The 17163-nt window shown below is 39.7% G+C and overlaps 1 protein-coding gene across 1 annotated transcript in view; it reads right to left on the reverse strand.

Moving 5' to 3' along the window:
• Window positions 1–17163, reverse strand: part of MED13L (mediator complex subunit 13L) — a 177900-nt gene that overhangs the window by 32782 nt on the left and 127955 nt on the right. The window contains exons 5-14 of the mRNA XM_030460813.1: window positions 15418–15563; window positions 14018–14212; window positions 13470–13661; window positions 9274–9436; window positions 8350–8454; window positions 4388–5116; window positions 2966–3188; window positions 1986–2091; window positions 1514–1638; window positions 40–139 (exon numbers count right to left, since the gene is read on the reverse strand). Coding sequence (XP_030316673.1) covers window positions 40–139; window positions 1514–1638; window positions 1986–2091; window positions 2966–3188; window positions 4388–5116; window positions 8350–8454; window positions 9274–9436; window positions 13470–13661; window positions 14018–14212; window positions 15418–15563 — 2084 coding nt within the window. The remainder of the gene's footprint in view (window positions 1–39; window positions 140–1513; window positions 1639–1985; window positions 2092–2965; window positions 3189–4387; window positions 5117–8349; window positions 8455–9273; window positions 9437–13469; window positions 13662–14017; window positions 14213–15417; window positions 15564–17163) is intronic.

The raw sequence follows: 17163 nt of genomic DNA on the forward strand, positions 1-17163 counted from the left end.
ACTTTCCTGTCACCAAAGCAGCCATCAGGTGTTACTTACTGGGTGGGTAGGGCACTGCTGTTCTACCATCCTTCCCTACAGGGCGTTCCTCAGAGCCTACTGGGGGCAGCTTTGATGAGCGAAGAGCTGGCGAGACAGCCTAAAAGCAAAATAATCCCATACCATATTAAAAAAATATCCAAAACATTAGAATTCCATGAGCTATTAAAAATTCTGAAAACTCTCTGAATGAGCTTTCCCAAGAAATACAAAAAGTGTAGTTTTCTACTCTCCCCTCCTCCCCCCACCCAAGCTGTCTGGATTTCTTTCTCCTCTGTAAACAATAAGACAAACAAGAAGTCTCTGAACAAGGTGCCTATCTATACTCCCACCCCCCACTACACAGATCCATACATATAACCCTATGTATCTATGTAAACACAAATTATATTGAAAATGTTATCACAGACACCAAGCTTGAAATGAAGGTGAGGACTCTGCCTGCTTCCCTGCTTGGATTGCTCCAAGATTCAACCACACTGAGAGTAAGAATGCCATGAACAGGCAGCCACAGGGGACAGCTCAACACATGCCCATTGTAAGCCAGGAAGAACATTGGGTCCAGACAGACTTCACAGAAAAAGCTCCTTTTTCATTTGACAGAGCAGTTCTCAAGATGTTAATATGCAAATCTACTGAAGTGCAGTTTGTGTGAAACTACAGGACAGGGAAAAGTGGTAAATAAATTGGTGTACTTGATAAGAACTGCAAAAAAACAGACATTAGACTTTAAAATTCTATTATCTACTATCAGCAAGTTTAGGATAATCTTCTGGATCCTTATGTCTATATTAGATTAAGCTTAAAACCAGTAATTATTCAAATCTTTGCCTTCCCATATGACTTGCTTTTTCCTGAAAATTGATGCAAATCAACTTTTCCTTCTGTATTTCACAATATTCAGCAACTATTCCTTCTTTGCACTGAAATAAACTCTTTGTAGGAACAGAAACATGCTTCAGAAAATTACGGAAATTCAGTGAGGCTGAATTTGTTTTAATTTGATGCTTCTCAGACAAGGTAAAAAACAGAATCACATTACTGAAACTAACACTCCCATAACTCTCCAAAACCCACAAATTACTGGCACAAGCTAAGGACAAGAAACCAGAGGTAATTTATAAAGCAAACACACTGCTTTCCCTCTGTGTTCTTTCAGCCCAGCTATGCAGTGACTGTGTCAGCAAGTTAGTTCTGTGCAGGTTCCCCTCCTGACTGACAAGCTGATGGACATCACAAACCCTGATATTACATCAGTGATCTCTGCATGTTCTTTAATTACACGGTGATGATTTCTCTCTTTGATGCACCTCCCTTAAAACAACTCTGAGAGCAATTCTTCCCACTTCTCTCTCTCTCTCTATTTCTCCTCTACGTATCCAGGGAAATTGCTCCCTTCTAGGATTCTATCCCCCTCCTCTGCTTTTCCAGCCAAAGGGAGGTCCACCAAATCCTCAGTCCTACAAAGACTTACACCAAGCTCATCTTCATCTGAATTGTCAAAGATATTATCTAGGTCATGAAGTGATGGGGCCAGATCTGTCACCTGTGTAAGGCTGCCAGAGCCCACTCGGCCTGCAGCGTTGTCTTGCCGGGTGTCTGGTAAAAAGGAAAGGAAAAAACATATGAGAAATGGGAGCAAAGTGAAGAAACACAAAATGCACTTCTCTACATTTCTCACTCTAAGCACGGGACACAAAGAATCACTGAGACCCCTTTTCTATGATGTAGCCTAGAAGCAGCTTTGTAGTAAAGTCTTCAGCAAGCACCAAAGGCCATATTTTATTATAAAATGGACAAGCAGACTCAAGTTTTGTCCATCTCAGAGCTCTCTATAGCTCTCAAGTTACAGGCAAACATTCAGCATGTGATTTTTCCGCTCAGATTTTGCTGTCTACCTTTAAGAGTTTTTGCTTTGCAGAGTGAATGGAAGGGCTTTTACTCACCAGTCTTAGGAGCAGTACTGAAAATAGACATGGCATCTTTTCCATCAGGAACTGGTGTAGAATGACCAGTTGTGGGGATTTCCTTGGTACCAATTCCATCTTCTGACTATACAAAAAAAAAAAAAAGAGTTATTAATGGGTATTAATTTAAGCTCTGTAACAACAACTGTTTTCCTGAGTCAAGCCCAACTCAGAGCTCTGGATTCAAGGTCTGAGGATTCCACATACATCAGTTAACCCAAACAGAGTATAGGTAATTTTCCACTTCAAATTCTCTAGAAAACAGGGCTTTTAGAATTTTAAGCCTGGAGGCTACCTCCACGATAACAAATGAGTGAGCAGCCAGACAATTAAACACCTCCATAACAGGTAAGATCACAAGAAGTATCACACATACAGAGCAGGTGATGACGAAAGAATGGTAGAATGGGGATCAAATTGCTTTTCTTCTCATGCAAGAACATCTCTAAGGAAATGTTCAAACCAATACAGCAGCCCTGCCACAAATCCTCTCAGCAGGTTACACTGATTTTGCCCAAGGGAAAAGAAATAAACTTGGACTGCAGAGACCCGAGCTTCACAGTGAGGTAATATGTCAAGTTTAAGCAAGCATGGAAAAAAAATAGCCCAGGAAATCTTTCATCTCTACAAGTGAATGAAGTGAACATAAGGCTCAAAATATTTTATTTCTTAGCTTAAACCTGGAACCTGCTGCTGGTTAAGTTGAATATACATAAACAGGGAGTATCCTTGCAACAGCAGAGTTTTCATAGGCAAATGGGTTCAGAGGGATTCCAGCAAAAACCCGTTCAAAAACACCAGAGTGAAATGAAGTTCTCCTGTGTCCCAGGGCAGGAGAGAAACACAATCTCTGATTCTGGTCTGTGGAACAGTCTGAGAGCTGCCAAACAAATACTGTGCTACAGCACTCTGAGTCCAAAAAGAACTTTAATGATAAGGACTCTGGATTTACTCGTTACCTTGTTCTTTTTCAGAGGATCTTTCTCAGCCCCAAGTTTGCATTTTTTATTGCCAGTGAAGCTGTACTTGATATCACCATCTTCAAAAGTGTAAGGGTCACTAGCATCTCCCAGGCCTTCTCCAGGTTGTTGTATTAGAGGCAGGGGGTCAAGATAGTTCAGTGGCTGCACTGGTTTCTGCTCTTCCAAAATTTTGAACCTTTTATTAGGTTGTGCTAAGAGCCTGAAAGTAAAAAACAAAAAAGCAAACACAGGCACAATGAAACAAATGTATCTTTTACAGCAAAGAAAAATAACTCCTAAGAGCTGTAGCTGTAACACACAAATATAACCCATGCCTCACCCATCCTCCTGCTTGATCCAGCAGGAACTATATCTCTTCCTCAAACAAATGATGAATCTGCCTACATATAGTATTAAACATCTTAATAAAATGTCTGCTTAGGAACAAAGAAAAAGAATTAATCTTGCCACTGTGTAAATCAGAACACTCTGAAGTGCACATAGCCTTTTCAGCAGAGCAAACTCCATTCTAATTACCAAAATCAGTGTTGTCAGAACTCAAAAATTCTTCCTCAGTTCATTTTAGCTTGTACATTTTCATTAACTACTCAGTTCTGTATTTGTTTTCTATGCATTGTCAGAATGCAAAAAGAATTCCTATGCCAGCATAAAATAAATTCAAATTCTAATGTGAAAGTTACAAACAAATAAATAAATAATTCTTTACACAAAAGAAAATCCATGTTTAAATATAAAGAGACAACTGAAATATATTAAGGTTTAGGTAGTTCATGTTCTTCACTGAAGAAGACACTCTATGTTAACAGCTTATTTTTCTAAAGAACATTAACTGGAGATGAGCACTTGCTCTTTTCTCTGCACTGACCAGGGAGACTGTCAGGGTTTTCAGTTTCAATTCTACAGAGACTGAGGTTAACAGTAAAGCTTCTATCAGTTTCAAAGATCTGACAGGGAGTTGACAAAAAAGTGGTTTTATTCCATAGTACAGTATCAGCTCCTACTGACAGAGAGCAATTTGAAGCCCACACAATTGGACAAACCACACTGAAGTGTTTTTACAGTGCCATAAACAGATTTTCACTCAAACCCAAGCATTTATGTACCTGGAAAGCTGCATGACTAAACAAAGATATTTTTTTTAAAGATAAAAAGACATAAAGGTTAATAAAGCTCTCAGATTTGCTGAAATTACTGCAAAAAGATTTATCAGTTCTTATAATACCCAACAGAAAGCTAGATATGAAAAAAACAAGCCACACCACAACATCACATTGCCATTTAATTATTCAGTATCGTCTGCAGCACACATCATCTTTGATGTTCCAGTTTCAACTGGGCAGAGTTTGGTCAGGCTCATCAGGAAATAAAGCCACCCCCTGTGTCAGTCTGCACTCTCACCTTTTCAGTGCAGTGCTGTCAGAGTGTGTTTCCATCTTGGCATCGTATCTCTCACAGGGAAGGTCTGGTGGCCTGAACTCTGGATCATCACTTGATGGGACACTGTAGGTCCTCCACATATCCAGTGCCTCGTTGTTCTGGATTATGCCACAGTACAGTGCTGTCTCACTGACCTCTGCCATCAGAGGTAACCTCTGTCCAACAAGGACTGTCCTATCGTCTAAGCTGGGCAAGGGCTGCAGCTCCAGCCCGCTGCCGTAGAGAGCTGGGTTCACAGGTACAGAAGGTGGGTCCAGATTCTCTGCTTCCTGACCTCTTGGCTGGGGGCTAAGTGTGGGAGGCAGAGGGGAAGTGGGGGAACGGGGTGAATCCATAGGATTCATACTAATTTGCTTGCTTGGGTTTCTAGCAGGTATAGAGAGTGGCTTCTCGTATTTCCTGGAACTGGGGACTTCTAAAGAGGGATCCATCCCTGCTAACCCCAGTTTCTGCCCTGACGTGTCCTGCTCCATGCATAGCTCTTCAGTCACAGAGGGCCGATGGTGAAACGGCATCATGGGCCTTTTTTGCAGTTTCTCTCCTTTTTCCTGCCTCTCTGTTGTTTTGTGCTTTGAGGAGGCAGGAGGTGGCAGTGCTGCAGAGGCTGCGGTTCCCACGCTGAACCCGGGCTGGCTGAGCGCTGGGGGACGGCTGGAGCCAGCAGCACCACGCTGCTTCAGCACCTTGTGCCTGAAAGCAGAAACAAGGCACTGCATGGTTTATTTGCTTATCTCATCTCATGGCAAAGAGAAAAAAAAACCAACCCACCAAACCCAAAGAACAGCCCTGAGAAATCCTGTGTCTGCTCCTGATCTTTTAAACAGATTCTGGGATGGGCACATGACCTGGCCCGGGTCAGCCAAGCCAGCTCAGCTGCAGGTTCTCTGACCTATGAACTGGGAAATGACAGTCTCCAGAAAACAGCATTCAGAGGAAAGAATTAATGCTTATAAAAGCTGAGTACTTCTCAGACGGAAGGTAGACAGCAAAAACATCCACCCTGTTGTTGTTTTCATTGCTCTAAAGAAAGGGAACCCTCAAATGAACTGCCTGCTGTTGAAGTACATCACTACTCTTGCACACTCCTCTGCGTCTGTTACAAAATACACAGACTGCAATTGTTCAGTTCCATTCACAGATGCAAAATACAGCAGGATGCTTCCATGGCAGTTTCCTCCTCTGTATCAGATAGGGAAAAATAAATACAGCTGTAGCTAAAAGCAAAAGCAAAACAAAAGCAACTAATTAGCAATGAAAAAGCATTAATAAATATTGTAAAGCATTCAAGCTTATTACTGGCTTAATATTTCAATATGGCTTTTCTCAGTTTACATCCCTTGGAGACTGGGAAGCATGGGACTGGATGTCTGTATTTCAGGTACTGCTAAACAGTATTTTCAGCACTTAGCTGATGGTCCCCAAGGATGTTACAACAGGGACATAAGCCTCTGTCCACGTTTTTGTTGTCCTTTTTTGTTGTTTGGGTTTTTTTGTTTAGTTTGTTGGGTTTTTTAAGCTAAGCACAAACTGAAAGATGCGTTATGCAATTTTGTAGTATGTATTTTATGTATTGTGAAAGTGAAATGCCAATTCAAAATAAATCATGTTTGTATTTTTGCTTATAAAGACCAATATCTAGGACAACATTTCAAAACACATAACATGCTTTTTAGTCAGAAGCTATATTATGGCAACTGAAGTGGGCTATTAGATTAAAGAAAACCAATTCTGCTTTTATGACTTATCTATGAAAACATTCAGGTTCTGCAGCACACAGCAGCCTCACAGTGGTACAAACACATCTTTTTCCTGTAGCCATCCATGTTGTGTGGCATTGTCCTGCCTTGCTTTGTGGCTTTGCTGTTATCAGGACACACTGCAAATTCCCTGCCACAGCAGATGGTCTCTGGCTGCAATCACCCATAACATGGAGCTAATGCCCCAGTAACTGGAGATTTGCCTTAAGCATCTTCCTGGAACATTTCACTGACTTCATTCTCCATCAGTCACCGCGTTTAACTGACCGCAGAAAACTGTTTTAGACATTCTGATCTCCAACAGACTAACTTGGGTCTGAGAAGATTTCATTTGATGCCGAGTTCCAGACAGCTCTTTAGGACTCCATACATGTCTTGACATTTATACTCACATTTATACAATGCATAGAACAGGCACAGGAATGATTAAACAATATATAAGTGACAGCTTCCACAGCTATACAGAAAAATTTATTGCCTTCATTTCAAGAAAAATGTTTTAATTTCCTAATTGCTGTGTTTACTAACTCCAGCATGATGTAATCATCACTAAAGGTGTTAAGTAAAATTGCAAATGCAGCTGAAACTCAGGCTTCCACTCTCCACTGTTGACTCCCCATGCCTTCCTGGTGAGGCTGGACACCAGTTTTCTCTAGGAAACACTTTGCAACCTGATGAAACCTCTTTCTGTTCCACATTCTTGTGAATTTACATTTAAGCAGCAAATAATCAGGGGTAAAGGAGCAAGGCTGTAGAAGAGTAATGCTTTCACTCTGATACAGCACAGAGCCTCTCCATGCTAAACACTCTGCCCTCTGTATGATGTACAATTCCTCACACCCCTTTCTCTCTTCTTCTAAATGCACAAAGAACTGGCCTCGTGAGAGGTCAAACACAAGCAGCACAAGGACACAATCTTGCTTCATTCAGTTTTGACAATGGACACTTCTAATCAACAGCCCTTCAGAGATTATGAGAATGCTACATTCCTAGATTTCTCTCTACAGCCAAATCTACACAGAAAGCTCTGAGGAGACTGGTAGATTGCTGTGGCAGGCAACTCATTTAAGGATTTGGTTAGTAACAGAATTACTGTGTTGCCTATTAACACCAGTATTTTCTGCACTGCTGTTAAAAATAAAAAAACCCCAAACAGTTATGTCTCAACCAGACAAAGAGCAGAGAAGTCAGGCTGAATCACTGGCAGCTGTGTTATTACTTTGGCAAAGACCCTTATTCGTAACTGGGGGGTGGGGTGGGAGAGGGGGATAGGCAGAAAAAAACACCAAAGGGATTAGCAGAGCATGATCAGGGTTTCTGTTTGATTGTACAAATTACTTTTACATCTGTGCATACTTAAGGAATAACTTCTTTAGGTCATAAAAACATCTTGACCCATCTTACAAGTCGATGGTGACCTTAGGAATTAAAAAAGTTCAGTACAAGTCATTTCACAAGACCATTTCACTGGACACTGATTTTTGATAGCCCTGTAACATTTCTCTGATAATTTTAAGAATGTTAATCAGAAATTTGGTTTGCCTTTTCCTGAGTGAGCAGCAATGGAACTTTATGCATTCATCAGAGATGACAGATAGTTTAATAACCTCTTCAGGTGTCTGTGTGAGCTGTGATTTCTTTTAATCAGCTGACAGTGAATGGCCATGCTGCAATGCTTTTATATTCTCTTGGGTGTTTTCTGGTGTCTGATGAGTGATGACAGATTAACTAGAGGTATATGAAGTAAAGTGACTCTTTGGGATATTTTTCCTCTACCTTCAAACAGGGACAGTAGCACAATCCCTCAATCAGGATGCCCTGTAACTTGGGCATCTCTGTCCTCTTGACTGTCCATCTCACAACTCCAAACTTTAAAGCTCCCATCTCTGAAAGGCCTGAAGGATGAGTTCATCACAAACGAGAAATGTTTGAGTGATTCTTGCCCTCATTCTCCAGTGTAGGATCATTTTTCCACTCAAGCTGAATACTGCAAGTGACAATGATAGGAGCTACATATTAATCACCTCAATATGAATGATGATCAGAGCTTTGATAGTCGTTTCCTCTTCTTTCAGCTAAAACATCTCCCTTTTTCTAAGTGTACCTGTGTCTGAATTAAACAGGGCTCTTCCAGTATGCTAAGTGCTTACTCTCTTCAAAGCTCACCTGGAACAAGAACAACTGGCTCTTTGGACTGGATCCACAAAATCCCAAGTAACAGTATTGTTAGGAACTTCCTCTTCCAAACTTGCAGCTGTAATTTGATTCCTCCTGAAGCAGAGAAGCTAATTTTAGTAGTTGCCATGTTTTGAAAAACAAAATTTAAAAAATGCATGCATACACATAATTTCACATCTGTTCCCCTCAAATGACTTCCTTCTACTTCACCTTTGAAACAGAATTCTTTGTTTGACTGTAGTTCCCTCTACTACTCCTTAAAACCTGAGTTTTAGTTGTGTGGGAGGATGGTACCAGCCCTAAACCAGATAGCTCTGTCTGGAGTCGGAGCAACAAGCAAGCAATTCAAACTGAATCCAGAAATTCTTCTGATAGATCCAACAAAGAACTTGCATGGAAACAGTGAAAAATGCAGAGTTCAGGGCACACGTGCCTTAAATGTATATAAAATCTCCAGTAATAATGACATTATATTAACAACATGAATTTACCTTATCCTTGTCAAGCAGAATTTTAGTGCAACACATGTAATGCTGTGCAAATATTACCCTTGGAGTTCTAAATATCAATTATGTATGGTTTGTTCTCCAGTCACCCAGCTTTCAGTCTACTAACTACAACTGGAGTCATCAACTGAAATCGATAAATCTGAGAGCATCCAGCTGAAGGCACATCTTACAGATTTGTAACCTCAAAGACTGTCATAATTAAGATACTGCAAATAGAATGTTAATTGTTAGGGGGTTTTAGCTGAACACAGCAGCAATTTTTTTCAATATAATGCTGTTCTGCATTATTAGCTTTGATGGATAGCGAAAGAATTCAGTCAGGAGTAACATCTAATGCAAAACCTCTAGCATTTTATCTGTTGTTTGTTATTAATAAAGAAAACCCCCAGGACTGCTGACTTACTTGGACTGTGACCTGTTGAGGATGCATTCCTTCCAGACACGTTGAACCATATGATTGTGAAATTTTGGAGTAATCTTGCCTGATTTCTTTGGACTGTGTACACTGACTGTCCCCTCCTGCACAGCAGAATGGCTGCTACTGCTCTGAGAGCACCCACTTTCCCCTGCAATACAAAATCAGCATTAATGTTACAGCTGTTCTTAATGCTCACATTTGATACATTTTCCTGAGAAGACTTCCCCTCTTCCAAGGCTGCTGACTACACACAGATGTTCACATTCCCTAGAAAAGCCTTAAAGTATCATTACAAAAGACTGACTAAACATCAAATGTAAAACTATTGTTTCAAAGCAACGTTTTGGGGTAACAGAGATGGCACTGGGTTATACCAGGCAGGTGTGCACATAGTGGTGTGAGCACTGCACCCTGTGTCAGGTAACACACTGCTGCACTAACAGTGCAGAGAGCTTTGTGCAAGTATCCTAGGTGTTGAACTTGAACTTATACAGTGTTCCATGAGTTGCTTTAAAGATTTTTAAATTTGGTTTATTACAATAATGGATGGTTCTGAAAGAGTCTATTAAAAATAAGGTAATCTTTACAGACTGCATTAAAGCAAGATTCAGCTCTTTATCCTCTGTGAGAAAATAAATGGATTAATGTGATGCTGTTTTTTTTACAATATGCTTGACTTGAAATACCAGAATCAACTTGCTTTGGTAACATCTTGCAGTTGAGATGGATATGACTAAAGAAATCATTCAACAGCTGATCATTAGTATATACCAGTAAGATAATACCTGAGGTTTCTGTAATAATGTATGATTATCAAAGAGATAACAAATAAAGATATTACTTCAGCATGTTAACAGCCTGCAAACTGATTTATATTCAGCACTTTATTTCCTTCTGTCTGTGATGCAGAAACCTCACCAGCTCCTGCAGAAGCAGATGTTTCTTTTTCAACTTTGAGATATGGTTTTGTTTTAGAGGAACTAAAATCTACCACAGCCATCTTTTCAAACACAAACTACAACAGTAGAGGGAGCCTTAGGTTCACTTGGCCTGGTGACTGAGCACCAGGGGATGGAAAAGAAAGAAAGGATATGCTGCATTTTAACAAGGTCAAATCAGTGTACAGAACACTTTGTCCTCCTGCCTGACGCAATTTAAGAAGACTCAGGAATGAAATGCTGAAAGGTCTCACTGCTATACATCACTGTGCTAACGAGCTAATTCTGCTGAGTTCTGCAAGATGACTTTGAAAATAAAACTTTTTAAAACTGTGCACAAGCTGCCTAGCTTTGATTCTTCATGCTTGTATTATTTTTTCCTCCAATTCAAACTTCCAATTCTCTTTTTGTAAAGAATTCTAAAAAAGAGGGAGTAAAACCCAGAAATCCCTAGATATACTGAGGCTTGTGGCACTAAGCTTTATTTCACTGGCTTTCAAATGTTCTGCCACATCCTGAACTTGACAGATGATTAAAAAAAAACAAACCACAGATCAAAACTTCACTCAGCAAATCTGTCCTCCTTCGGGAGGTGGGGAGGGGCAAAGAATGTGTATATATAACCAAACAATAAGCACACATATATATTGCACAGGTGAACAGCAGGACAGTTAAAACTGTCAGAGAAAAAATTAAAAGTATGACAGAGAAAGGATAAGAGGTATGAGAAGATAACCAAGAAGAGCTTTCAAGTTACATTTGAGCACATTAACTACTGTTCTCCAAAGTTCTGTAAGATTTTCTGTTACTCAGTGCAGCAATAAATTGCATAACATGAAACAGATCTTTGCAGCAAGCGAAAACATTTTCCTCTCACACTGACACTTATCTGTGAAAACCATTGACAAAATACTGGAACACACATGAATAACTGTCACATAATGCTGTGACTACTGGAGAACACAACCAGCCACTCCCCAGGAGTCACTTGACCATCCCCATGGTGTACTCCTCCTACTACACATGTAAAATGCCATTCCTTGGTTTCAGTAGCAGTTTGTTTCATTACACAATTAAGATGCAATCATAGAAAATATACTTGAAAGAGACCTGAAGAGATCTTAGCCCATCTGCTGCCCCAAAGCTGATCAACATATTTGACTAATCTGTTACTTCAAAATAAACCATCAACCTCCCCTACAACAACCTACCCACCTCTCTGATAGTGGAAATTTAGTAGCTTCCAACCGGCCAATTTGTTCTATCACTTTGTATCCTTCCTCAAAAAAAAGTTGTCCTCATGTTTAACTTAGTTTTGGTTTTGCCCCTTTAGGCTCATTACATATTGGTTACAGAGAAAAGAGCACTCTTTTTCTTCTTTTATGTCTCTGAAGGCTGGTACTCCCTCTCTCCTTCAAATTTCTCCTCTCTAGACTAAACAATCTCAATTCTTTGCATGTTCTCCTGTACATCCTGTTTCCAAAATCTGTAATCATTCTCACAGCACTTTCCTGGACCACCTCTGATTTGTCCACATCTTTAAGTGTTCAAAACTGGGCATGGTACTACAGCCACGTTTTTGGTCCAGTCTGGAGCACAACTGGTATTATTCATGTGCCTCAGACTAATCCAGTTTATGTATCCCATTTACTGACTGGGAACTGCATGACATGTTTTTCCAATCCATTTCTCCGATTTTCCAAGGTCTTTTAAAATGGTGTGTGATATAATAGAAGGGAATATTTTCATTATTTGCTGGAGAGGCACCCCTCTGATACAATTTCATATTGCCCTGAAACAATAGCAGAGATCAAACAGAAACTGTGACTGACAGACTGGACAATATGGATGCCTTTTAGATACTAAGAGTTTACTAATATAGCAATATCCTTGTGATACTGCACAAGTTTAGCAGGGATTTGAAAAACTTAAAAATGCAAAAACACATTAAAATCTGCATCAATACTTCAATAGAGATTGTTACTTGTAAGTCAGCTGTCTTCATTACTAATAAACTTTTTAACTATCAGGTTTTCTTGAAAAACAGTATTCAAAGTGCATTTAAATCTCATGTTCTGTATTTTTAGCAGTAAATATTAAATACATCGATTGTCCTCATACACAGGCACTGCTCATGGAGAAGTGACTCCAACCAACTACTTCTGTGACAATGAAGCTAACAATAATTAATTTTCTTTGGCTTTGCATAAAGATTGATCCTCTTGTTGTGATAGAACTATCTAGGTAAAGGCACCTCAGACCTCAGTGAGGTTGTAACAAGGAACCTTTAACCCCATGTGGCTGCACAGTCTCCCTGAAACTTGTTTCATGTCTTCAGAAGTTCTGTTGCTCTGTGAAATATGGTAAGCACTGATCAGCAAGTTAAAAAAAAAGTACAAGGTCAACCAGAAAGTTGTGCTGTAGTGAGCAGTTTCTTGAGATCCTCCTAATGTGACTCAAGTCAGAGAGCCTTCTGTGACCTGAGAACTCAGTTCCAAATAAGTCATTTGCAAAGCAGAAAACATGCCAGTGCGTGTGAAATTATTATTAATAAAGGAGAGGCTGAGAAAGCTGGGGGAGGAATCTTATCAATGTGTACAAATATTCAACAGGGGGACTGGAGAGGATATAACCAGTGGTATCCAGTGATGGGGCAAGAGGGGATAAACTGAAATACAGGCAGTGCCATTTAAACATAAGAAAATTTTTTACTGTGAAGGTGGTCAGCCATTGGAAGAGGTCCTTGGAGATACTCAAAACCTGCCTGGACAACCTCCTGAGCAGCCTCTCTATCTGACACTGCTTTGAGCGGAAGTCCTGGACCAGACCATCTCCAAAGGTCCCTTCCCACCTGCACCATCTTGTAATTCTGTTAGCAACTGGCAAGAGCTATATACTCTTGTATGTTCACTGTTCTCTTGCACCACAATGAATCAGCCTCCTCCTCCTCCTCCCATCCCAACACAAGAAAGCAAAATCTCTCTAAAAGACAAAGAGAATTGAGTCCCAGGTATTCACACCAGAGCACAAAGATAATGCAGTTGTAGAAAATGGGAGTTTAATGAATTTCCAAAGTTTTGTTTAAAGATATATCCTCTTCAAGAGTGTTTAAAGCACTGGCTTTCAGTCATCATGAGCCTACAAAAGATATCCTCTCCTAACCTTCAGTCTTCAATCTCCAGTCTCACCATAAGCTATGAAAAACTGAAGGACTGACTCCAGTCTCCTAGGTTTACTGCTTACCCATAACAGCCTGCTCTGGAGAAGTGGGGGGAGTGAGTGGCATCCCACAGGTACTGGCAGGATCTTTCATGCTTCCAAGCCCCTGCTGTCCCACATTTATATGGCCTCCAGTATTGGCAGCATTCTGTGACATGGGAATGTCACTCTGGGAGATGAGAACAAAGGCTGAAGGATATACCATCCTTACACCACCTACACAGAAATGGAAAAAAAAGAAGTCTTTAATGTACAGCTACCAACTTGTTTTCAGTGTCAATTCAACACAACTTATCTGAAATACAAAGAGCTAAGGAATTCACATACTAATATACATCCAACCCTCTATAACCAGCACAGAGCTGAAACAAGTAGCCTGATACTCAGAATAATAGCATGTGGGATACAGGGAGTACAGCAGCTTGAGGCAAGATAACTAGTCAGATGTTACAGTGTCAAGAGAGCTACAAGAGAAGATAAGAAAATTGTAATAGCTGTTTCTGATTAATTAGATTTTCTTTTTTAAATTATGTGGAGGAAAATAAGCCTCCAGGCAGAATACTGAAACTTACCAACAATGACTTCAACTGCCACAGGGAAATCGTTGTCATATCCCAACTCTTCTTCCTCTTTCATCCCTTCTTTTTTCTTCAGCACCATGGGGTAAAAATACTGCCACTCCTCCATCAGTTTACGAGTTGCTGGGTCTGACATCTTGTATGACTGCCCCGTGAGTGTACCATTTAAACCATAAGGACTCACCAGAACTGCAAAGCAAGAAACAGCAGTCCCTGCAGTACATGCATTTCTACCACACAGCAGGCAGGCTCTGCCTCCCCAGCTTGAGGCCCATTCACAGGGTGCTCTGAGCACCTGTCCTCAGGGGAAAGCTACTGCAGAATCAGGTAAAGGGGTGAATTTCAAGTTATGTTACACTCTGCTAGCTCCCTGAGGTAAGCATGGATCTTTTTGCAGTTTAGTTTGACAGTTCCCACAATGAATTACTCAGAGTGCTGGAACAGCACTTGCTATGGCAAGGGGGTGACCATACATGGAAGTAATAAAGGACTGATATCCAACAATAGGGTTTTTACCAGGAACATCTGGTATTAGAGACTTGTCAGCACTGAAAAGGACAGAGTGAATACAGGAAGAAGAGCACAGTCCTGACAAACAATTTTACTTGAGAGCAGTGACTTCAGTTAACTTAAATAAAACCCTCTATGACTTGTCTAAGCCTCTCTCAAAACTTCACATTTGGCCACAAAATGATTTTCAATAAAGTTTCTATAAATTAACATCTCTAGAAATGCTCTTTTTATAGCCTCTGTGTGTTTCCTTACTGTATGTTTCATTTTATAGAGATTTCTTTCTTTAACTGCTTTGAAATTATAATTCCAGACTGTAGAAAAGGCAGTATAACTCAATGATTCAAAATAGTCCCATTTTTTTTTGACGTAGAGCATTGCACCAAAATTGTATCATGAATTCAATAAGCCATTGACTTAATTCTGTAGTTCTTATACTGGCAAATAAGCAGTCACCAAAAACTGAAGATTTTCCTTGCTTCTGATCCATTGTCATGTATATGAGTCAAACACACTCATGCATTTTTATAAAAAGAAATAAAAATAGTTGACAATGGGAAGACGGTTTTACTATTTGTATTCATGTAACACTGAAGTTACAGATTTGAGCCCACTGACCTATACAGCATGGAAGAAAACCAAATCAGTGTACTCACTTTCTTTTTCAACAACAATTATTTTTCTTTCTTTTACACACTATATGCAGGTGGCTTTAGAAACTATCTTAAATGAATAGAAGTCCAAACATTTTCCCTTACACCCTCAACTTCCTGAAGAGCAATTTAACCTATCTGAAGAGTTACCTACTCTTACTTCACCCCTGAAGACAGCACCAAGAGGAGCCCAGTCCCTGCCATGCAGAACTCCAAAGCCAGCTCACTTACCCTGGAAGGGGGAGGGTGAGGACTGAGCCATCTGGATGTGCTCTTCATTGATCAGGTAGATGGGCTGGTGCTGAGCAATCTCCACACTGGTGCACACATTGCTTTCCCCATGGAGAAAGAATGTGAAGGCACAGGACAAATGTTCACTGGAGGAGAGGGAGAGAAATGAGAAATAGGTTTATTAACATGTTAATGAACTCACAGGAGGCAGTGATTCCATACTCCTCTGTTTTGTCACTTGTGGCACAGAGTACAGGTTCACTGACTGATTGATGACAACATCAAATAGAATAACAAGTAAATGGACAACTATTTGACAATGTTGGCAACTATCTCAAAGCTGTCTTCCTCCTTGTCTCGATTAATAAGATCCTGACAGACCAAGAGGATTTTAACCAGGATTCAAGCAGTCAAAATTGAGGTCTTCAGAAATTCTTCAAAATTCAGTCTGCAAGAGGTTCTTGTTGAAAAGGAATAAAAAAAGGAAAAGATGTTTTTTCTAACACCTCAGAAAAGCCTCCATTAAAGAAAATAAAACTATGTGAATATTACAAATGTTGACAAAGGTCTAAGATGAACCATGGATTTGCCACTTACAACTAAACTTTATTTGAAATAATTGGTATTTAAAATGTTCCCACTTTAGTTTGCACATGGAATGACCTCCCCTCATACCTATTTGCTTAAATACTCCTTGCCACAAAGCCACAAGAAAACAAAACAGATTTCATGCTTTTTATCACCATTTTAATCAACTAAAAATTTGTAGAGCTGAAGTAGTAATTATGCAGTAATTTTTCTGTCGATTACAATAGCTGCACATAGCTCTGTAGCTGTTGGCTTTGGCACTGGGCCAGCCATAATGTAACCAGGATTTTAAAGATAGCTGTTAACTACCTTCACCAAAAAGAAACAACACAGGCAACTACAGCACTCTCACTTTACTATGTAAATCAACCAACTGCCTTACTCCTGCTGCTATTTTTAAACCAAGCACTGATGGTCAGGAGTAAGAAAACCGCTTTAGTCTCACTTACTCTCTGAATGATTCTATGTATCACCTAGAACAGCTTTTTGTTCTGTACTACAAGTTACTTTTCTGCAATCCTGAAATAATAGCACAAAAAACTCAAAGGAAACGGTCAGCTAAAAAAATGCAGAGAAAAGGCGAGTTTAATATCAAAGCAACTCGAATGCCTTGGTGCTACCATCATGCATTGAAAAGTAATTTGTACCAATCCTTTAATCCCATGGAATAAAAGGTTTCATTAGATTTCCATTTTCACAATGAAAAAAAATGTCATTATCATCAAGTATTGCACAAGTAAATGGATCTTTACATGGGAGGGGACAGGACAGGGGATAAAATGGGTCAGAGATTCCAAATATTTTTATCCAGCTATATTGCCCAAAAAAGAGTAAGAAAGTAATTCATGTAAAAAACAAAACAACAAACAAAAAACCAACAACACCAAAAAAACAACCGAAAAAGACACCCAGAAACCCCACAACAAAACACCAAAACAAACCACATAAAAAACCCCTAACAACAAAGAACCCCAAACAAACAAGAACTGATTTTTGCACATAAAGGAAATATAAAAAGAAAAGTGAAGCCCAACTACTTAATCAAAACCTATTAGTTTCCTTACACAGGGTGACGTCCCTAAGAATAAAAAAGATCTTAATAAAAAAAGAAAACATGAGAAATCTGGTCTAAAATCAAGCAGGGATAATCTCTGCAAA

This window comes from Calypte anna, chromosome 15 (genome assembly GCF_003957555.1).
Source record: "Calypte anna isolate BGI_N300 chromosome 15, bCalAnn1_v1.p, whole genome shotgun sequence".
NCBI classification, from domain to species: Eukaryota; Metazoa; Chordata; class Aves; order Apodiformes; family Trochilidae; genus Calypte; species Calypte anna.